At 31.3% G+C, this 24,984-nt stretch overlaps 1 protein-coding gene across 8 annotated transcripts in view; it reads left to right on the top strand.

Moving 5' to 3' along the window:
- The window catches only part of LOC142330508 (uncharacterized), a 235,892-nt gene that overhangs the window by 158,764 nt on the left and 52,144 nt on the right, over positions 1-24,984 (top strand). For all 8 annotated transcript variants that reach the window (XM_075375821.1, XM_075375820.1, XM_075375822.1 and 5 more), the window contains 7 exons: positions 318-433; positions 4,107-4,295; positions 10,562-10,744; positions 11,413-11,561; positions 14,642-14,916; positions 16,773-16,963; positions 20,255-20,517. In XM_075375821.1, coding sequence (XP_075231936.1) covers positions 318-433; positions 4,107-4,295; positions 10,562-10,744; positions 11,413-11,561; positions 14,642-14,916; positions 16,773-16,963; positions 20,255-20,517 — 1,366 coding nt within the window. The remainder of the gene's footprint in view (positions 1-317; positions 434-4,106; positions 4,296-10,561; positions 10,745-11,412; positions 11,562-14,641; positions 14,917-16,772; positions 16,964-20,254; positions 20,518-24,984) is intronic.

Genomic DNA, 24,984 nt, shown 5'->3' with positions numbered 1-24,984 from the left:
ATTGCATTTATAAACCACTTTTTGTTTCTGCTAAAGAAATATTTTCTAGTCTCCAAAACATTAATCCATAATTAATTTTCTTTAACTTTGGTTATAACTTAAATAATATAGTACATGTTTTGATGTGGATTAGTTTTAATTAAATGCTATAAAATTATTTCTGCAATTAAAAATTAATTTTTTGTGTTGCAACTACATATAAGTGTTCCAACAGGGTATGTTATTTTAGTTTAAACGTTTTATGAGTTATGTTAAATTAAGTTATATTCACAAAATTGAATTTCTTATTGTTTTAAATCGTATCCATTTTGTTACAGATGATCCTCATCCTGGTGCTGCAATTGCGGCATTAATGAAACTTTCTTTTGATGAAGAACACAGGCACGCTATGTGTCAACTAGGAGCATTACATGCAATCGCTACTTTAATTCAGGTGATTTAACTTTATTTTATTACTGATTATTTGGAACAGGATTTTTTAATAAAAATTATCTACATTTAATCAGATTTTAAATTGATATTATTAGCTTCTTAAATTTGTACTACATAAAAAATTCAGATAGAAAAAGACATTCTTATATGCAGAACTGACCAAAACAATTTTCCAGTGAGGTCCTTCATGGTTATGGTGGATGCTATTCCTCTGATTATTTTTGCTTTATTGTGTTTCTGTTACTAGCTTACTTAAGTAAATGATAGATTTTTATAATAATTTTGAATTTATCTTGGTGTAGACTAAGATCATAAAGATATATTTAAAATAGTCTTTGGTTACTGACTAACTGATGATTAAATTTTTATTTATTTATTTTATCAGTCATTTGATTGGTTTGATGCAGTTTTCAATTTGATTTTATTTTGCTTTAATCTTTTAATTTTAATATGTTATAATATTCAATATCTTCAGTTATTTACTATAAATGAAGTTGACTCCAAAATAGATTTTTGTTTGTTTCGTATGAAGAAAAAAAAATTATATTTGTACAATAGACATATATTATATTTATTTTATTTTATGTCTATATTACAAGGGCTATTTGGAAAGTAACTTCAGATTTGTTATTAAAAAACACTGAATGATAAAAAAAAATTATTCTGTACATCTCATAGCAACATTTCTATATAATTGCGTCCAAATTAAGGCACTTATCATATCTTCAAATAAGTTTTTGAATATCCTTTTCATAAAACTCTCTGCCTGTGAATTAAGCCAGGTAGTAACACCATTTTTCAACTCTTCTAAATACTGAGGACAATATTTGGTAATATAAAAATGATATTTTGGTAATTTCCAAGTAGCTCTGAACTGAAATAATGCTGAAACTTACTGTGAGACGTTGAAGAAATTAAAAAGGGCCTTATACAAACAAAATTATTTGGCATACTGAGTTCAGGTATTTTTTTTCTTCCAAGACAATGCTCGTCTGCATACTGTTATACCCACTCAACGCCATATCAGAAACTTCAAATGGGAGTTATTTAACCATCTTTCCCATAGACCAGATTTGGCTCTTGGTGATTATCACTTTTTCCTGAAAATGAAGAAATGCATTTTGAAAATGACAAGGGAGTTATTTTATTATATTTGTACAATACACAAATATTATATTTACTTCATTTCTAGAAGTAAATTGGTGTTACCGTTATAACTGGCATTACTACTTGGCTTAGTTCACAAGTGGCAGAGTTTAATGATGAGGGTATTCAAAACTTGTTTATAGGTATGTGAAATGCCATAATTTGGACAGAGATTATGTAGAAAAGTAACTAAAAGATGTACCTACAAGATGTTTATAATAAATTGTTTTTTTAATAATTATGTTTCTTTTTAATAACGAATATGAAGTTACTTTCCAAGTAGCCCTTACATCTCTGCATAGTTGTCATCCGCATTTAAGTATTTATTGTACTGCGACATTTGTTTTTGCAAACCTTCATTGAAGAACTCTGTTATCAACATATGCAGGGTTACTAAATTATTAACTCCATCAATGAGCTCCTTACTAGTGACAAAAATCTATTCTCAGAGAAGAGATAGCATTTATTTAGCACCAAGTCTCAAGATGTTGACAGTATAATAAAAAATCTTCCATTTAAATGCTGAAGTAATCCGTAAAGCAGACCTGGACATTGTCATATTTATAGAAGAGCATGTTTGAGATGTATCTCGTAACATTAACATGATGACTGCTATGGATTTCAGCAGTATTGTTTTATCCTTTCTTTTACAGAAAACCTAATGTGCAGCTCATAATTGGTGAGAGTGACAAATGATAAATTTCATTTATTCTTGTCTGTTAATTTATGAGCTCTGAACAAAATGAACACCAGAGGTTTTAAAAGCTTATAGATTGCTGATAGCGACTGTGCTTGAGTTTTTTTGCTTTGACAACCAGTTCGCTTTCAATGGCCGATCAAAAGTTATTTTTCCGTCCTTGTACATTCTAACCTCGTTCCTTCTACATTTATCGCCTTCTAAAATTCCATTTTGAAATAAGCTAATGCTAATTTCCTTAATAGATGATCTACCGATCTTTTTTTTCTTCCGATTAGGATTTGTCATTAGTTTCCATTTTTCTCAGATTCATATTAACCTATTTAATCTTAAACATTATTGACCACCTAATTTTTTAAACATTTTTTTAACTCTGCATCAATATCTTTTGAATTAATTGTATGAAAGTAATTTCAACCTTCTTTATAAAAGGAAGAATTGAAGCTGTGAATTCTACCCTAGAAGAATCAGTGTTTAAAGTTATATTAAAAAATAATTCTAATTTCGTAAAGTTTGAACTTTTTTTAAACTATTAATAACTGTAATTTTAAAAATTATTTAACCATAAAAAATAAAAGTAATGCTAATTTTTTAAACATATTAGCTTTTATCAAACGAATGAAAAGTGAAGCTTGGAAATATATATTTTGGCTTTGCAAAATTACATGAATATTTTATCGATGCTCTTGTCCTTCATGATAGAAAAACTTTTGTTATCGCAGATTTTCTTTTGATAAGTGTTTTTTGTTTATAGGAAATTGGCCAGTCTTTGTGTTGTACAAACTTTTTTCCATAACTTCATAATTCAGGGTCATTGTACTTTCAAATATGGGAGCCATCTATATTTTTTCTCTATTAATTTCTCATAACCATCTAAATTGCACACTTTTTCTCTTTAATAATCTTGCCTCATTCCCTTCTGTTGTGTTTAATTTAGATGTTTATTGAGATTTGGTGTGATCATGTGTAATGTATTTTACAAAAGACTCATTAAAAATCTATGTATGAACGCAATGGATTATTTAGTAGCTTCACAACCTTTGTTATTTATTTTTCTTCTTTGATAGGTGTGTTGAAATAAAAAAGTTAGTACGGTAGATAAGTTATATTAATTTTGAATATCATTTACATTCTGGTCAAGTTATATACAACATGTTTGAGATTTAATTTTATTGGAAAGTTTTAATAAGATAATATGTTATTAATGTATTACTATTTCTTTGAGTTTTAGATTTAGCTGGGAAAGAAGTGAAGGAAATCAAAATTTTAAAAACATTGTAAATGACCTAAAAAAAATTAATCTCAATATATTTCACAATTCCAGAAATTTACATTTTAAATTGATCAGCCTGAGAACTGTCTCTCTGTTGAATGTCTGATTAATCATTGCTCCTGCTAATCATTATGGTAAAGAGGATGTGGGTGCATTAACTTATTCAAAACAGTATAATAAGTTAAGAAATATTTGCAATATTTAAATAATTAAAGTCTAAAAATTCAGATGAAGTTGATTTGATGCAAACTGTCTCTTTTGAGTAAGGAGATATGCTTTAAATATGCTGAATGAGGCGGTTAATAGTGGTAAAAGTAAGTGTATCAAAGCTCAGAGCGTACACCAGCTGATACTCTTCTCAGAGTGTCACTTCAGGTGGTGTCTCACACTAGGGTCTGACCTCAGATTGGTTCTGCTGATATGTATAAAAATCGTATAATAGAGATTTATTCTGTTTCTGGATGTAATATTTTTACTAGAAATTATATATTAACAAATTTTCTTTATGTAGCAATTAGATTGTTATCTGTTTTTTTTTTTTTTTTTTTTTTTTTGTAGGTCGATGCTGAAATGCACGGTAGTCAAACCAATAATCAGAGCTGTGTCACTGTTAGAAGATATGCTGGTATGGCTTTAACGAACTTAACTTTTGGTGATAGTAATAATAAGGCCTTATTATGTTCATTACAACCATTTATGACCGCCTTAGTGGCTCAGTTGTCTTCTCCGAGTGAAGATTTGCGACAGGTTGGTATTCTATTATTTGTTTACGTTATGCAATGTCAATATTAATATGTCTGATTTTAATTTACTTTTTTTTTGTAAATAAGAATAAAAAGTTATATTAAACGGTTAATGAATTAAACTGGAAAACATTATGTTCCAAAAATCATTAACAAAAAAATTTATTTAAGAATCTAAATCTGGATGGTCATTTCAGTTGTTAAATGATCGTCAGTAGATGATAGAGAAAAGAAAAAATATATAAATAAATAAAACTAAAAAATAATAAAAACAAATTAATCATAAATTAACAAATAAAAGTACTTAAAAAACATTATGCGAAACAAATATTGTTAAGATGGGTTTTTGAAATAGAAAAAAAAGAAGAAATTAAAAAAACTTGTAATTTTAAGCAATCCCTGTAGAAAATGTAAATTTAGCTACCAAACAATTAAAGCAATTTAAAAATTCAATTCAGACTGCACAAAGGCATTTCCAGTTTCAGATTTTGTTTCAGGGTTGTTAATTGTAGCCAAAATTTACATTTTCCTTAGGGATTGCCTAAAACAGTTTTTTTAGGCAGTCAGCAATTACTTATAATTCCAATGAGTCAGACAATCCTTTTCAGTTTAATATAATGAAAAGTTAATTAATTTATAATTACTGTATTGCTAGCTATAAGAAACATGTTTTGTTTTCCACTCCTTGCCCTCTCTCTCTCATACATATATATATATATATATATAGAGAGAGAGAGAGAGATTTTTACATAATGATCTAGATAAGTAATTTTTAATCAGGAGATATTCTTCCTTTCATTCATGAAAAACAGAATTTTTCTGCAGTTGAAGGAGGCCTTTGCTTTGTTGTACAGCCCGATAATACGTGTTTGGATAGTTGGATAGAATTGTAGGAATAATCACAGCTGGTGCTGCGATAAAAGAATATGTAACTGTAAGATAAACAAATTCCTTCAAGCATGGCTGAGTCATCTTTACTCACTGTAGTTGCTTCTTTTATTCCTCGTTGTATGAACGAATATATTTAAATAGTGTAAGTAAGAGTCGGGGATATCAAAACACTGTATTGCAAATTAAAATAATTTTTTGTCTGAGTTATGTATGTTTATGTTTGAGATTAAAGAAGAGGAAAACCAGAGGTAAATTACTAATTAATGAAGTTGACAAAATTATTTTTCATGTTAGAAGAATCATGCTATAGTGCAGAAATAGGCTTACTGCATCGCTAGTTATCCCTTTTGCCATTAGGAGTGCTAGTGTCACTGACAGCCTCTTGCAATTTCCCCTTTTCCCTGCAGGAAATTTCCTTTCCCCTTGCAGGGTTGCCAACCGAATTATTTTTTATACAATAAATATTAATATTTGAATATTTCAAAGGTTGGTAGCATTGGTTAAAAAGCTGTTGTTGTTGTTGGCTAAGGTGGGAGAATCATCAGCTGTTGTTGTATGCTAAGATACAACACTATAACACACAACAATTGATCATGTAATACACAAAATAAAAACACATTAAACTCCCGTACAGTGTGTATGACTATTGTTACTTCTTTTACAATTTTAGTTAACTCTCATTACTGGATGACGAGGTTCTAAGGCCTGTAGTATATTTTGCAAGGGATATGTCTGTTGACAAATTACATTACAAATTGTGATGAAAGTGTTTGCATGTGCGCATGCAGATACACACTGAAAATCTTCATTATTTATATTTATGTCTTAAGAAAAATTTTTATTTATATCTAATCTTATGTAATTAATCTAATTTTATTATTTATATTTAATTTAACAATCTTTTCACGACTAATGTAGAACAAAATTCACATAGATAGCCCAGGTGACAGTGTGGTCATAGGAATTAATGCACTGTCTGCACACTTATCCAGATGAGCAAGTTCAAGATCTACCCAAACCAGTTACTTTTTTTACACTTTAAATATTATTTATTTTATTTTACCAGCAACCTTGATATCACAACTTAGCAGACAACAGCTTATTATCCAGTACTACCAACCTTTGAAATATTCAAATAATTAATATTTAATGTATAAAAAATAATTAGGTTTGCAACCTTGCAAGGGAAAAACAAATCTCCCCCAGGGAAAAAGGGAAATTCCAAGATGGCAGTCAGCAACACTAGAGGCTAAAAGAACTAGTGATGCAGGACACCTATTTCCGTACTATGTATGCTGAATAAACTCATGCTTATTGAAATATATTGCCAAACAAATGAGTGTCATTATTATTTAAGTGACAGAATTAAATTTTTTTTTAGGGATTACATCCTGGAAGGCAGCACATGTATTCTTCAGATTCTTTGTGAGCTTATTTAACAGCAGAAATAGATTTTTTAAGGGTTTTTATCATTTAAAGATAAATCACTGACTAATTTTGTCAATCTTGAAATGATGATTTTGTTTAGAAATAATCCAGGCCCTGTGGTAATTGAAGGAATGTATAAAATCTTGATCATGAGTCTTATTTTTGAAAAATTGCTTAACATGAATTATTGAAGAACAGGTTACTTTACAAATTTATTGCTAGTGGTAAAGAATTTCTGGCCATTACACCATCTGAAAGTATTTAGTGAAATCTTTTATTCGGTGTATTTGTTGTTTAAAATGATTGCAACAGTCTTATACAAGCTTTTTAGAAGTGTTGCCAAATGAAACAAGCATCAAAATAACCGCACTAGATAACGTCTTTAAAATGAATTTATAGTAGTTGAAATTATCATTACAAAGGTATAGCTTGTCCAAGTCGAATTGCCACAGATCTGATCTAGACAATGGTTGCCTAGCTAGCACGGAGCTATAGTATGCTACTTTTGGAAGACAGTATACACACACACACACACACCACAGTATATTAACTTGCTGTTGGACTATTTGTATGTATGTGAGATTTCATAGTACAGAACCTTTCAGTTAAATTTTGAACACTTATGCTTATCCATTCACTCCAAAATTTTGCATACAGGTTTGCCACTGATTACAACACATTTTAGCAACATTTTCAAGACGCTAAAATGCCCGTAAGTCGCTAAGTTGTTACGTGAAAAAAATGCCCCTATAACTTATGCAATCTCATTTACATACATATTTTCTTAGTGAAAGATAACCTAGCCTGTTTCAGTAAGTTTAGATCAAAAATTTGCGATCGGTGTTTTGGGAAAATTTAGTACTTTTTAACCAGATCTGAATTTTCAAATGAAAATTGCAAATATCTTAAACGGTCGGTTCTAGCGATCTGAAAAATTTTTTCAACCCCTCTTGGAGGAGAACCCCATCCTCTCCCAGTGGTACCTGTCGGATGAGAATATTTTCAAGTGCCCCTGGGACGCTGCTCAGAAATTGGTGAGGTGTGATGGAGTGGCACAGTAATATCTTGGCAATCACTTGTCTGATTTTCTCGATTCAAATGGCGTATGCATCAGCAGATCAAGCGCTAACTGTTTAGTGCATCGGGTACACTCTTGATTGATCGGATCTTGGTTATATGGAAATTAAATCATTTAGCCCTACGTTTTGATTGTACTCACCCACCATGAAACCAATCCGATCTTTCGCTAAATATGCTCTAACCTGTGCACTACTGCAGCTGTAAACTTACGAAAACTAAAGAGTGGAAAATGAAAAATATATAAAAAACTTTTTAAAAATCACATATTAAATGCACTAAAAGTAGAAAATAAAAAATATGTAAAAACAATTTTTAAAACACCACTCTTAAATTAAACGCACCAAAAGGTAAAAAATAATTTAGGACTAATTCTTGGAGTGGATTTGATGAAAAGCAGTGATGGTGATATGTAAGATTATATGAAAATCATAGCTTCAAATTAAAAATTTGATGTTTTTGCCAATTTTTTCATATCCGTGATGAATGGTCTGAAAAGTGGGGTGTGTACACCCTCCCAGAACAAAGGGTGAAGAGTGTAGCATAAACAGTAGACATTAATCTTGTGCGTGTTTGGCTTGAATATTTTATACAGTTATAAAACTATTAATGAATACTTTTAGGGCTAAACACTAATCAGTACAGCCCATTAGTCTTTTCTTTCTTTTTCCTGTTTAGCCTCTGGTAACTACCGTTTAGATACTTCAGAGGATGAATGAGGATGATATGTATGAGTGTGAATGAAGTGTAGTCTTGTACATTCTCAGTTTGACCATACCTGAGATGTGTGGTTAATTAAACCCAACCACCAAAAAACACCGGTATCCACGTTCTCTAGTATTCAAGTCCGTGTAAAAATAACTGGCTTTACTAGGACTTGAATGCTGGAACTCTCGACTTCCAAATCAGCTGATTTGGGAAGACGTGTTCACCACTAGACCAACCCAGTGGGTTAGCCGATTAGTCTGAGTATTGCAGAACATAACTAACTATTCCAGTATCTAATAAAGAAATAGATTATTAATTAATTATATAATAATTTCTACTTATCAACTATTTTTATTATTATGTTCGAGCACTTTTGGGTATTAATCCATCGTCAGGAACATTTATGTGTTATACATCATAATTATTTCTTTTACAAGTTAATAATTTTTTACCTTTTAACAAGTTTGTCAAAAGGTAAAAATAATGTCGACGTTGTCCATCATGTCAGTATGAAATTCTCAATTGTTATCTTTAACAATTGTCACATAACAATTGATAACTTCATACCAGCATGACAAACAACGTTGACATTATTTTTATCTTTTTACTATCAATTGTTTGTATTTATCATTTTTGTTTTTAAAATTCAAAATTCATTTAATATATTAATTTGTGAAAGAAATAATTATGATGCATAACACATAAATGTTCCTGATGATGGATTAATATCCGAACGCGCTTGGACATAATAATAAAAATAGTTGGCAAATGGAAATTATTAATGGGTCATGATTAATAATAAAAATAAATTATTAATTTAATAATATATAAACTCAGAATTAAATAAGTAACTGATAACAAGACGTGAATTTGTTCATTGATGGAGTAAATAATAGTGGTACCATATAGATACTGTATTTAATAGAGTACTATTATAAACCCGTGCTTGTTAGGCATCTGATGTACAGCAGATCTGTGCCAATTCAGCTTGGACAAGCTATAATTAATTATCCTGTACTGTTTGTGTAAGTGGTTTGTTAAATGATGTGTTTTTGTGTCAGGTTATCAAAACAAGAAACTCACTTATTCACTCACAATTTATTACACAGGGACTGACATATATCTATATCCTGGTTTTAAAAAACAAGAACAAAGTAGATTTAATTAAAGGTAAATAATAGTGTTTAACAGTCCAGAAGAACGGTGTTACTATTTTTTTTTTTAATACACCTGCTACTTTGTTTTAAAAATGATACTCATATGCCGACCTTCATTATATACACAAGATTGCAAACTCATCCTGAATTTGTGCATTTTTCACATGTCTGATAATTTTGTAATGATTTCTTGTCGGCTAGCAGCTTTTACATCATTGATTGACCTTGGCTTATGTTTGAAACTTATTCCTTCAGATACCTACAGAGAAAAAAATCACATTCTGTAAGGCCAAATGAACATGCAGGTAAAAAATGTTTCCTTTTTGAGATTAGGCGCTTTAGAAACATTCATTTTAGAACATCTGTGGATTACCTAGGTGTGTGAGGGGTGGCACCAACTTATAGAAACTATTTAACTCGATCTCCAAATTTATTAAGTTCCAGTTTAATATAATGATTGGAAGTTTATATTCTGTTAAGTTGACAGTTTATATTCCTTCTTAAAATAATGTACATAGTCTATTGCTGAAAATCTGCTGCAGGGCTCCAAACAGTCATGTGTTAAAGTGCAGAGGATGCTTATGGAGCTGTGGAGAACTATTTTCTGCTTTGTACCAAAAATTCTGTTTTTAACATGACCGGTTAGATGAAAATGAGCTTTATCAGTTGATAGCGCAACACGAGTTTGCCATTTTGACAAAAAATAGGGTACCTTGGAGTATATCCAAGGAATTTTGAAGAATAGCCTGGCAAGGTGAAATTCGGTTCATCCGATTTCTTTTTAGTCACTGTATGACTATCACCTTGTATGGATCAAACTTTAGGTTTGCCTGAAGTAGCAATGTGTTTAAGAGCTGAGCATTATGGACCTGTGCAACAGCATTTTCCATTCTTTGGATGCTTTCATATAATCAACTTGATACATTGATATGCAATAATTAATCTGATTCAGCAACAATCCGTATTTGGGGAATTGGGTGCATATTAATGACTTTTCTTTTTTTTTTAGGTTACAGCAAGTGTTTTGAGGAATCTATCCTGGCGTGCTGATGCTTCCAGTAAAGCTATGCTTAGAGAAGTAGGAACAGTTTCAGCATTAATGCATGCTGCTATGGAAGCAAAAAAAGAATCAACTCTTAAATCTATACTATCTGCATTGTGGAATTTATCTGCACACTGCAACCTCAACAAGGTATATAAGTGTGCATGCATGCCTATGTGACATACACCCTTTTTATTTCGCTTTATGTTTACTTTAATTTTTTGTAATTCTTTCTTTTTTTTCTACTTAACATTTAAAATACTTTTCCCATGTTTTTATTGTCTCTTTATTTTTTTTGTTTATCCTTCAGTTCTTTATGTGTTCAGATAGGTGGAAAGCATTAGTGAATCCATGCTCTTATAATAGTGATAATTTTGTTTTCTGTAACAAATGCACATATAGAAGATTATTTTGTTACATATGTGATACAAAGTAACAGGAGTAGTAAATAAATAATTAATTTTATTTGCATAATATTAATGTACAATTATTTGAGAAAATATCACACATTTGTTTTAGGTTCACTGTCACAGTGAGTAGAGTGGGGGAATGTATCTTTGAAAATAAGTAAGTGTAAAATAAGGGTAATAATTCATACAGTTGGATCTATCTTCACTATGCCAGTTCCCTTAGTTTGTTGAAATGAAAGATCAGTTTAAAGTAAGCATTGAAAGTTATTTTCATTTTTTGTTATTTGTTTCATTTATCTTCTATTTCCTCTTTGTAATCCTTTTGAAATGTTTGTGCTCTCTATTTCTTATCTTATGTATTTCATGAAATATTACCTCCAGAAATGGTGTATTCATTTTTTGTCTTAGGTCGAGATATGTTCAGTGGAAGGTGCATTGCAGTACCTAGTTGAAATGTTGAGTTTTCAAGCTCCATCTAGAACACTGGCTATTGTGGAAAGTGCTGGTGGTATATTACGTAACATATCAAGCCATATCGCTGTACGTGAAGATTATAGGTAATTATTAAAATAATATTTGGTTTATTCTCAATTAATGCGCTATTACTATCTCATTTTCCTAGGGTTGCATAGAATAATGCAGTATGTATAAAACCACAAAAAATTTAAATGTAAGCTTATATTTTCGTAGATCAATATGACATATCTGTAATCTAAACACTCAATCCGTTTCCTTCACAATAATTAATCATTTTTTGTAAGATACCTGTTGGCTGTTGGGGGGTCGATCTTGTATTCATGTTGCAATTCTGCTGAGCTCTGATCCATTCCCGCTTGGACTATGCTGTGTAGCTTATTCGTCGGCGAGGATGGATGGAAGCTCCTATTTGGTTTGCATTAAAGCGCAACCAACTCTCCCAACCTTTCATGGTATTATCAAACCAGCATGTTAATCAATACAAGGGACAGCAGATATCTATTATTCCGCTAGGCATCGGAGCTCAACGCCTTTTCTCTGCTCTTAAGTATACAGTTACCTCCAGCCTTTACTGTTACTCCATGGCAGCCTTTTCACATTAGTTACTTTGATCTTTGTTAGTATAACAAACAGAATACAGATCCGGTAGTCTTACAAAACAAATTTTACAATATTAAAAATACCATGAATCCTGATGTTACAATTTATACGGGTGATTCTAGAAATGTTAATTCTGTTGTGGCTTTTTTTTTTGTTAATAACAGAACACACATGTTTGGCCTTCCTAACAACACCAGTATTTTCTTTGCAGAACTGTCTGCCATTAAAAGCTCTTGCATATAATTAGCTCAAAATATAAGCATGTTCTTGCTTGCTCAGATTCCATAAACGATTAATGATGTGTACTCTGACACCCTGTTTGTGAGATTCATTGTGTGCTTCTGTTGGATCTCAGCCAATTTGTGTTCGCTGCAACTGTCGACTGACAGTGCACCGCATCCTTGTGGATTGTAACAGTATTGCATTACTAATTTATACTAGGGGCTAACATGCAAACAATTCTTGGGAATAGTGAAGTGTTGTTATCTACTGTTTTAAAATTTTTTAGAGCTGTCTGTTTGTATTCAGATATATAAATTAGTGTATTCAGATATATAAATTAGTGTAGTGTGTTTTGAATATTCATGCCATTTGCTGTAATGTAGATTGTTTTTTTTTTCTTGACATATATAACGTGATATATCTTTGTATTGTTATTTTGCTTTTAGCAGGCTTTTTAGTTTGAAGATATATTTTTGCGTTTTGGGGATATTCGTTTTTTAATTAAATTTTTAACCATCCAATTTTTTATAGAACAAATATCGTACCTGGGAGTTGATAACACCAAAGTGTTTTTCACCCCGAAAAAACAAAAGAAAATAAGATGTTGACTATTCTGAAACAGTTTGATGTTGAAATCCAAGCCGTTTAGATACTTTTGAGTTGGGCTAGCAAAGTTGTCAGCGATTATCAGCTATTACATAATTACATTTTTAAATTGAAATATCTATTATAAATGTGTTAAAATTAATTTTATTTGTCATTCAAGCTTTCTCTATTATAAGTATGCATTGTGTTATTTACAAGTCCACTCTTATTGATTCTCCACCTGTTATTAATGCAATTTCCATTTTGTGTTGAGTCATGACCTTGTTTAGTTGTGATTGTGCTTACAACTTGTAGTTACACACGATTGCAAACCTATATTTATGTGATTTTAAAGTAGTTTTGCAAGATTAAATGAAACTAAATTGGTTTTTAATTCACATAGAGTTTTGCCATCTGTATGAAGCTGTTTGAATTGTGGTACCTGAATGATACTACCGAGTAACATCTTCCACTGTAAGAAGTGAGTTATGATAACAAATAAACAAATAAATTTCACAACAATTTTAAAATATGTTGTTTGATAATTGTACCTTCTGTGAAGAAATATGTTTTGGTTTATGCTGTTTTGAATCCTATTGCGATCACTGCGACAGGATTTTCTGTGCAGCATTTTAAAAATATCAAAACATCAGGCTTGTGTAGAGGAGAATTTTATGTGTGCAATATTTGCTGCATCCACAGTAACATTCAAAATAATATAAAACTGGGGGCCTCATGATACAACTGAAATCGATGTGACAGAGGAAAGTATAATCAGGCACAAATAATTCAGGGTTAATGGCTATTTTGTTCAGAGGAAACATGACTATTTATTTTAGTGCTGGAACCTAACCTTGGTGCTGAGGTATTACTTAACTATATTATAATGGTACCTATATGTATTCATATAGGTGCCATAATAATTAGTGATCGTTGGTGTTCATATAATTACCTAAATATGAAAGCTTTCATTCATATGACAGTCTATCAAAATAGCAAATTCATTCATCTGAAAACTGAGAGATGAAAATCTCATTAATGTGAAAACTGAAGGCCAAATGAAAATGCCAAAATTTTCACAAATATCAACCAAAAACATCATTTTGTACTGCACGTCGCTGAATTTATATTCAAAATGAAGTATTTACACATGATGCTCATATATGTAATATCTTCACTGCCACTTCTCAGCTATGCGATTCTGAAAAGACTAATTGCAATATGAAAATACTATTGAGTTATTGAATCTCAGTTGTACGATTCTGAAAAGTACAATTTGTTATCGTTCCAATCTTCAAAATTGTTATGAATAATGAAAAAAAACTGTAGTTTTTCTCATTTTTTATGTAATAGAGAGATGGTACGTAATAATAAACAATTACCAACAGGTTTAGTAGGATTTATTTACATCTTGGTTTTTAAAACCAAGATATGATATTAAAAAATTGATATAAAAAGAGATAAAACATTGAAGTTCCTGAAGTATTTCTATTTCATGATTATTACTTCTGGAGTTTTTTTTGTCAGAACAAAAACAAATAAATATTCTAATGTAATCTTATTTGTTCAAAACTTTCTGAAATTCACTATTTGTTCACATAATTTCCATTAATTATGAAGATATTTTTGATATTACTAATATTATTGTTATTGTTAGAGGATGAATCTTATATTTTAAGATGTTTCTTAGTACGGTTATCATTTTAATAACGGTTCAATAAAATCATGATGTATGCTTATATTTGTATTGTAGATCTATATTGAGGGAGCAGAACTGTTTACCATTATTATTACACCAACTCAAGTCTCCTAGTCTGACTGTCGTTAGTAATGCTTGTGGTACGTTATGGAATTTGTCTGCTCGTTGTGCACAAGATCAAAGAGCGTTATGGGATCTCGGTGCAGTTCCTATGTTGAGATCGCTTGTCCATTCTAAACACCGTATGATCTCAATGGGTGCTTCTGCTGCTCTTAAAAATCTACTCACTTCCCATCCTGATGCTGATATATTGGATCGTGCTTCCAGAGGTAATAATTTCATCCAGAGGTAATCATTTTATTTACTACCTCTGCAGTATTCGAGGGTGGATCAATAAGTACTTGTGTTAGGAATGAAAATGCAAGTTTTTCAGTAAACATTTTTTTATTTTTCAACATAATCTCCTTACATGAGGATACACTTCCAACATCCCTGTCATTTTTAAACCCTCTAAAAAATATGATTTTTCAGACTCCTCAAAATAGGCTTCTGTCTCGATGAGCACCTCATTGTTTGAGCCAAAATTTTTCTGTGTAAGCCATGTTTTCATATCGGGGAACAGAAAGAAGTTACAGGGAGCCAGGTCGGGTGAGTATGGTGGATGCAGCAGCAGTTCATGCAAATTGGCTTCTGTACGGCATCGTTAAATAGATGGTAGTATACTGTAGTAATGCCAAACTTTTCTCAACAATGCCACCTTTCTTTATTTTGTATTTATTGATCCACCTTCGTATATCAATTCATTCATAATGGATATATGTATGTGATGTGAACATATATTGGAGTTTTTTTCTATGATTTGTTGACCAGAGTAGCTTAGCCGGTAGAGATGTTGGTTGATATACAATGAGTACCTTAAACGGTCTTTTTCTGTGTAGCTCGACATTCGTTTTTTATTGTACTCATTTCTGATCAGGTTTAATTTTTAATTTTGTGCAAGTTCATTGAGGATACCTTCCTCCTAGATGTAGTTAATGCCTCATTTAGCATAAAGAATATTGTATGTCCTGGAATGTTGTAAGTCCTGGCTCATATGGAATACGTTTTACCTGGCATGTTGTCTGCCCATCGTTGAACAGCTGTGCACGTTATCATCATCATCGGGTGTGACCAACATTTAAAGTCCTGGAGAACCATTGGGAATGTATATTGCTAACAGTGTTTAGATGTGCATTTAAGTTCAGAGTGCTTTGCTGTGTTTTCCTCAGTGTTTAAATATTTGAAGAAACACAAATTGTTAGTGCTTGATTTCCCGTGCAGCTTATGGTCAAGCCAAAAAGTATATTTTTTATGATCCTCCTGAATACTGTGCCTGGCTGGTGTTCTATTTTCTGGCTATAATTAACAGAACATTCTGCCTTGGTGATTCATGATTTTAACAAGCTATAGAAACAAGTATACTTCCTACATGAAAAAGGGATGTAGATGCTTAATAAGCTCTGAATAGAAAGCTGCACGGGATATCTGGATGGTTCTGGAATATACTTCTTCAACAATTTAGGAATTATGTTTTTGTATTTGATAGGTCCTAATTATCTGCGAAGCCTTTTGGAGATCCTTTTAAAATATAGAATTGTATGAAATACCCAGCTTATTCATATGATCTTGCTCAAAAATGGTGATCAAGTCGTTTTAAAATTAAATATCTTTAACAAGTGGTATCTTGTGACTTACGTATTACTCTAGCGTTGAACGCTGTTAGAAATGAAATGTTGACTACCCTCTTGCCAGTCTTCTATTTAAAACAGTGAATAATGTTAATGATTATCCGACTATTCAGTAATTTCTATCCAGTAACCCTTAGGAACTTGATGTGGAATTATTGTGATAATTTTCCCTACCGGTTGTGAAGTGGACATGTGTTACTGTAATATTAATCTACTCCAGTTTTATCCTACTCAGTATGTTGAGTTTTTTTAATTTATTCTTAACATATTTTCTATTTCCTCTCTGTTATTCACATTATAGGATATAATATTTGTTCTAGCTGATTAGTTTTATCATTTCAGTCAAGTTAAACAGGCTTTTAGACATCTCAGTAGTAGCTAATGAAAACAGTCATTGTTAGGGTTTTATGGTTTTATGAGAAGAGTCTTTACTCTTTTAAAATATTTTTTTTTTCTAGGTATGCCACAGTTATTGGTACGTAAGAGACGCGCATTAGAACAAGAATTAGATACTTCATTATCAGAGACGTGTGAAAATATTGAATCGCCTGAACGATGGGATAGTCATGAAAGTATAACTAGCACGCATTCTGAAAATATATTTGATCGCACAGCACGCGTGCACTGCCATCGTTCTGGATCGCTACAGGTGAGTTGTTTTCTTATATTCTTTACTTTTATAGTTTTTAAAAATATTTTTATATCTACCTAATTTTCTGTAGATTTTCCTCGCAGTTTTGGGAATTTAAATACTATTTATTTTTAATATGGTTAAAATTGAATTTATTTTCAAAATTGCGGTGTTAAAAAATATTTACTAGCAGATGTAAAGTATGAGTGACCGGTCAGAAAGATTCGTAAGATTTTTTGAAACCAGGATTTTTACCCAGAAACCTTTTTCATGTGGAAGTGAAGGAACTGTTGAGTAATAGTTGACTTAGTTGCGATGATCAATCCAATCTCTTTCAATATTTATTCAAACATTTTTTACATCATTTGATGGCCAGACCGCCAAATGGAACCTAACCCCTCGTGTTGTTTTCTTTTTTATATCGATGTATTATGTGCAACCGTAAAATCCTAGTGAGGTTTCAGAAGTACCATTCATTCGTGAATCAAGATGAAGATTTTGTCACAATTTCGGGCCTAGTTGTATGGCATTGTCTTGCTTTTGTGGCATTTGATGTGGAGTTTTTCTTTTCTTTATTGAACAACATTACATCATGGTTGTTTGGCATGCAACTAATAATTGTGTGGCATTGTGGAAGTATGGAGTCACAGAAGTTAATGTTTGTAAGTGGTAAAAGAACAAAGAACATCTGAAAATTTTTCAGTCAAGTAGGAAAGGTTTCAGTGGCCTACAGAGTGGACATTTTGAAAATATTGAAATGGAAGTTGTGGCATTTGTGCACGAGAAACTTAAGAACTGAATTAAAGGACAAGAATTGGTACAGGCACCGTGTACAGTTTAAAACCAGCTCTGACTATTGTACAAGGATGATGTGACGCGATGAACTTGGCTGTGATGTCAACATCTCTTGCTCAGCATCTTCCAGCAATGTATGAGAAGAAGTTGTTTGAGTTTCAGCGACATGTTATAAGACTGAGATAGGAACATGATTACTTCGTAGGGCAAATCAGAAATACTGATAAGATTCCTCTTTACTCTGGCATGCCATCCAGCACAATCATTGAAGAGAAAGGCACCAAAAATTATTGCTTCGCACTATGGGCAATGACAAATAGCGAATCACTGTGATATTGTTGTGTGCTTGCTGATGGAACAAAGATGCGACTATGTCGTCCTCAATTGTAAAACTGTGCCAAAGGAAAAGCTGCTGCCTGGTGTCATATTTTTTGCAACAGAAAAGGGTGGATCATCCACCCTTTATTTAATGTAATAACGTAAGTTAAAGTAATGGGTTTTGCTTCCTTCAAATTGTCTCTTATGAAAAAGGTTTCACAATATTTTTTGACTATGAGGAATATGATATTATGATCCTATTTGTGAAACAATAGAGCCCATATTTTTAGAAATGTATTGAGCCTAGTGACAATTTTCCCACCTGAAGAACCACTTGTAGTTAATTTCAGAGGTTTTTTGACAATGAATCAACTGTAAAATAAACTGAAATCAGTAACTAATTAATTTTCACATAAAAATTAAACTGAGACTGTTATTCGGGTTATTAAAAACCAGTGATTAAAGGGTTAATTTAATGTGCAGTATTTCCCCTGTATCCCTAGACACATACATTGCAAACTCAATACTAATTTTGAACATTTATATACAATTCTACTTTTGGATTATTTATCCAATGGATGTGTGTGTACACTGTTGTGCTGAATGCACAGAAGAACTATGTGTTTTATTTTCCTTGACATATTGTGAAGCAGCTCCAGTTCGAAAGGCTTTCTCCATACTTTTATACAATTCTTCACTTGTTGCATATTGACATCGAGACACATAGGCCTTGATTGTTCCTCACAATAAGTCATTGGGTGTGGCAAGGTTAGTGGCTGTTGCAGCGGGGTGCTAATGCTTATGAGCTTATGAACTGTGGCCGATCCAGCAGCCTGGAAATTGTTCATTTAGGAAATGATGTACTCAAAGAATAAAATGAGCCGATGTACCTTTCTTTATCTTTCAGTATCCAGACACGTTTCATTATATCCTTTCTTGAAGTCGAGGTATTAAACAATTTTTCTAACATTTGCATTTAAGAATTGCCATTCATCTATTTTTTTAAAATATGTTTTGAGCAAATACTGTGATTTCATTGCAGCCTACATCGTGATATATTATATACCTTTCTATCTTATACGCTACATTCCTGGCTCGTGAACTGCGATAAATTATATATTCATTTGAATACATTTGTTTGAAAGACCAAATTTTTTGTGTTAATAAAGGATAAAGGGTTGATCTTATATTGTTGACTGTTGTACACTATGTTCAGCTTGTTTATGAGTGTATTCAATTTGAGACACTCGAATTTGTGATAGTTATACATGTTTGCCCTTGCATTGTCTTGTTTGCTACATGGCGTATCATTAACACTGCTGGATGAAATGCACTTATCTTCTGGTTCAGCGTTTTTGCTTTACCAGGTGAAGTCTTGTAAGAGCACATTCATTACTTGTGGCATTTTTTGTCCTGTGTGTCATCATTGCATATGAATACATGCCACCAACTGCTCCTCTGAAACTTCATTCTCGTGTGACGACATGGATTTTCACCTGAAACATAAGAGCAGATTAGTGTCCTGTGTGATCCTGAGAGTCCAACTGAGGGTTACCGACAACAGTAAAGAAACTGTTTCTTACCGATCGAATACTGCACGACTTTCAAAATAGCTGCATCATGTTAATTACAAGAGTAGGATTACAGGGGCTTCTTGGACACATTGCATTTGAATGTATATTTCTGTAAGTAAATTTTTTGATGTGTTAGAATTTCAGGATGAAGTTATAAGTAAAAACATTAAGCGTAAATTTTCGGTTAACAATAAAAGAAAAAACCATAAAACTGAATTCAGTGTACAAAAAAAGTGCAAGGACATATTTTTAAGATGTTAAAAATGCTTTGTATATCTTTTAGTTGTTATAGAATGAAGAAACCATACAATAGATATTTGAAACTTTGTTCAAAAGGTATGTGTTATGACAAGCAAACCTTGTTAAAGCATTGTTAACTTATCGTCAACTAGTTATGTCTTTTAAAATTGACTATCAAATACAGAAAAAAACTTTGCCTTATACGTAAGAAAGATTAGATTTTCAATTAAAATTGAATAATTCATAAACCTTTTTTTCATAAATGTTATTTCTAATGTCTAAATTTTTTTTGATATGGTAATGATTTTTATCTGTTTCTAAGTCTTGATTTGTTGTCTATTAAATTAGTTTTATTTCACCTTTGTTCTGTTATATTTCTCAGATGATGAAGAAAACTGGCAATTGTGGTAATGGAAATAGTACAGCCAACATTAGTAGTCCTATAGTCACTAATGTTGGGCCTACATCTTCTTCAACACCTGTCGATGCTGTTAAAGATAATAAAGAACAGAAGCAGCAACAGCAGAACAATAAATCTTCCTTAAGTAATGAGAACTGTGTAGATGAACAGTCCTTAGTTGATGGGATGGAACGACTTGTGTTGAACAATAAAACTGTGACTGTTGATAATGAACAAAGTGTAAAGTAAGTAGATTTTGTGATAACAATTCTTCTTATTTGACACACACATATATATATATATTAATAACTTATATGTTAAATAACATCATGTTTTAACATGATGTTATTTAACATGTTCGATTCATTTGTAGTTTTTATTTTATCCTTTCCAATGTTTATAATTAACTAGATTTCTACAAAAACCTGTTTTCAACAGGTTTTTTAACAGTTAAAAAAATGAGTTCTTAAATTTGAAAAAATGAAACTGCTTCATGAGATCTTGTTAGGTTTGAATTTTGAGTGAGGAAATCATGTAAAAGATTTATTTGGAGGTGGAACAAAAGCTCTGTTCTTAATTTTGAAAGATGCTACCTGAAAAATAAATAACTTTTTACAAAATTTTGAAGATATTAACCCCTTAACAGAAATGAATGTTATCTTCTATTTTTTTTTTTAAACTAATAATGGCCTAATATGTAATTTAAAAACAATTTTTTTGGATGCAAAATGCACTTGCATGCACGCGCGCACACACACAATTTGTGTAATTCTACACTTATACACTGATATATTTATAGAATTTCATGATATAACGAGAAATATAATGCTAACAGTCTGACTACACAGAACACAGTAAATTAACAACTCGCTATTATATTTATAACCGGTTTAGCTGATTATGATCAAATACGCATGAAAATACCTCACTTTACATTGTATTAAGACTAACAACTATCATTATTTATCATTGCAGAATACTACTAAAAATTAAGTAAATTTTTGGCGATGCAGAAGTACTTAAATCTATAAAAAGACCATGTGAATGAATGCAAGTATGGTATGTTGAGGGGGTAAAAAAGGAACTTTCAAAATTTTACCTATACGTGCTAAAAATTGTTGCATTAATTTTATACTCCATACTTAGGCCATGGTGGAAGTATACTATTTGATATTTTAATATTTATTTATGAAATACCAGGTTCCACAGTAACAAACCCACCTGGTTGTTACTATGGAGTGGTGAACGCATCAAGAGTTCCAGCGTTCAAGTCCTAGTAAAGTCAGTTAGTTATTTTTACACGGATTTGAATACTAGATTGTGGATACCGGTGTTTTTTGGTAGTTGGGTTTCAATTAACCACACATCTCAGGAATGGTCGACCTGTACAAAACTACACTTCATTTACACTCATACATATCATCCTCTGATGTATTATCTTAAAGGTAATTACCGGAGACTAAACAGGAAAAAGAAAGGTTCCATAGTAACAACACAGTCACGTGATGTCAACAGTAGTCTGCAGAGATACCAAGGCATCTGTTCACAGCCTGCGTGTAAGTGTAAATGTGTACAGTCTTGAATAGACTCAGGCTGACTACTCCTTAGACATGTGTTTAATTGAACCCCAACCACCAAATAACACCGGTATCCACAGTCTATCATTCAGATCCATATAAAAGCAGCCGCCTTTACAAGGACAATAATTAGGTAGATCTGGTAGCTCAGTCAGTTAAAAGTAGTTTTTAATAAAAGTACAATTACAATAAAAAGATCTCTCAACAGATGAATCCCATGTCACCCAAAAGTGTTTTTCTTAGTGATGACAATACCTGAATGTCAGGATATAATTTCCTTTGTGTTAGTTTCTTTTCACTCGTAAATTTAGTGATAGAAGTGAGTATGCTTTAAAAAATATAATTTCAAATCGCTTGGAATTTCTGTTAAAACTATTCATAGTCTATGCAAAGTGGATAGTGATGGGGATGTTTTTCGTAACTGAACAAGCTCAAGGTCAACTGCCTTTGCTCTGTTTATCTGTTAGAATGTTGGTGTACGGAAGTATCTCCTACCATTTACCAACAATATCTATTTATCTATTACTAGTTTACCGATTTTAAATTACTATTTTTTTTTGTACTTTGTATTTCTTTCTTACTGTTAAAGTCACAAAATATTGATAGATATTGTTATTGCAGTCTGCATTTACTACATTCGCTACTTTTAATGCAAATAAGTATTGATATCAGAAAATTATTATTATTATATACATACTCGATAAACACATTTGTTTATTTTTTGTATTAACTTTTCAAAATGAGCGAAAGAAGTGTGCTTTGACTTAAATATTGGGTGTATAGAAAATTAATTTGAAGAATTAAAAATATAAGTGAACGATTCGAATGTCAAAATGACTAAGACATTGAACACAGTGTAGATAAGGTGAACGGTCAGCTGTAATTATTTGAAAGAAAATTTGTGATTTAGAGGAGTGTTTTGTAATAAGTTTAATAAATCCCTTTTGAATCAGATCAGTAGTAACAAAAAAGTCATATTTTTAATTCGGTATAATATGAAAATGAAAATATTTTCTGGCATGAAGATTATGGTGTTTGCTTACTAAAGAAGAAACTTTGGTTAGGGTATCTCACTAAGAAATATAAGTAGTGCCAAGAGGTCGATCTGTTTTAATGAGGTTGATTATTATTAAGATATAGTTGCATGTTAAAGTAAACTATAATCAATATTTCACAGAATTTTCCTATGCAAGTACATCAGAAAGAGAAGCAGTCAGAAAGAGTTATTAGGACTAAGAAAATAACTGTTGTGACAAATAAAATATTTTTTGAGACATGATAAACCGCAGAAGTTCAAGCGTTCTGCTTACATACGCTACAAGCAAATGAGAATCAATGTATTTTGGATTGTTCCTTGACTGAGGAATGGAGTGATATCTTGGAGGGTCAGCAGTAAAAATATAGGTACTGTCATGTTTTGGAATGCTCAGGGTTTACCTAATTTTAAAGGGATTATACTTACACTATTAGATAAAAATAATTATTGGTTGTGTAAAATGTAGATCACATCAGATGTTATCTTCCAGTCCGTTCTCTCTAGTTTTACAGTGGTTTCAGTTGCACCTGTGATATTAGTGTGATGTGAGGATCTATTGTCATATTTCTAATGCTATAATAATTTGCGGTATTAAATTTAATATCTTATAATTTTTTTTTTTAATTTGCTTATACAATCAATTTTGTTGTAATACAATATGGTTTATATTGTTTATGCTAACTTTTTAGGAAAATTTTGTTTTATAACAAAAAATGTAATTACTTTATTACTTTTACAATAGTTACAGTTTTGTATTTGTATTTTCTTTGCTATTATGTTTACAATTTTATTTATATTATGACAAGCTTATTTAATTTATAGGTTTATATACTCTGCTGTAATTTAATTTTGATTATAAAATTAGGTTAAACATCTGCAGTTATATTAATTTTTATGTTAATGTGATATTTATATAATGGATGTGATATGTGTTGTAGTGATAATTCTGTTAACTTATATAAAATTTTATAAAACTTTTAAGAGGTGAGAGTTAGGTTTACATACATCGGTTCTGTAGCAGTATGTATTTGTACTTTGATGAAAGCTTAAATTAATTTTTATAGTAGTTCACTCTCACAGGAAAATTATTATAAGGGTCATTCGATAATTAAAGAGGCAAATGGCAACAGTAGATGGTGATGTAATGTGGTGGGAGGAGAAGGCAAAGGAGGAGAGAAGTGAAGGGGCAGGCCAAAGCCCACTTCTGTTAAATTGTCAAGAAGAATAAGAAGTCCAACAAGAATAATCAGGTCAAGAATCAGACACAAAGGTGAACAGCTCTCTACTAGTGGACAGAAGCCTAAATGTGACCAGGGATTGTGTGGAAAAGTAGTGTTAGTTTCATCGTTATTAAATAAATAATAATTTTCCTAGTCGTTTATCACTTAATCATTGAATGACTCTCGTAACTGATAATAAATATAAGTAATGACAGTATGTGGATCTGGGATGTTAATGTGTGATCTTCTCTAGATGGAGTAGAATGTGAAGTATATGATGTGATAATATATTTGATAAATGAGAAAATGCACCATGTAAGTGTTGCATTGTGTATATGCAAGATAAACGGAGTGATATCAAATGTAGATGTATGTACAAAACTGTAATAGATAAAATTAATGTGACACAAGATGAAAATAATTCTAGGTTGTAAAACATTATTTAATGTAATTCGTGATTGTTATATACACAAGCAATTGAAGTAAACATGAGCTGATTTATAGTGTGATTAGACAACCATCCTTTATGTGATCTAACTTCTGACATAAATCTGTAAATATGTGCAAGATTCAAAACAAGTTAGGTTATATATATATATTTAATTTAGTAAAATAAATTCTCTTTTTGGTGTTTCGTTCATATCTCCCTCTGTACCAATTAATCCCAAAAGCATAATCAAATTTCAGCACAATCCACTAAAGTACAGAATCAATAAGAGCTCTTACCTTATCTTATTATTTGTCTTTTTCTCAATTTTAATTTTTTAAATTAAAATTGAAATTTGATACACATTTAAAACATTAAAAAGTTTTTTTAACATAATATTATTCCATACATGACATAATATATGTAGTAAAAATAATTGAATGTTTGTGGCC

The sequence above is a fragment of the Lycorma delicatula genome, chromosome 9 (genome assembly GCF_047948215.1).
Source record: "Lycorma delicatula isolate Av1 chromosome 9, ASM4794821v1, whole genome shotgun sequence".
NCBI lineage: Eukaryota > Metazoa > Arthropoda > Insecta > Hemiptera > Fulgoridae > Lycorma > Lycorma delicatula.
Note: the sequence above shows the minus strand (reverse complement) of the source record. Positions and strands in the feature narration are given on the sequence as shown.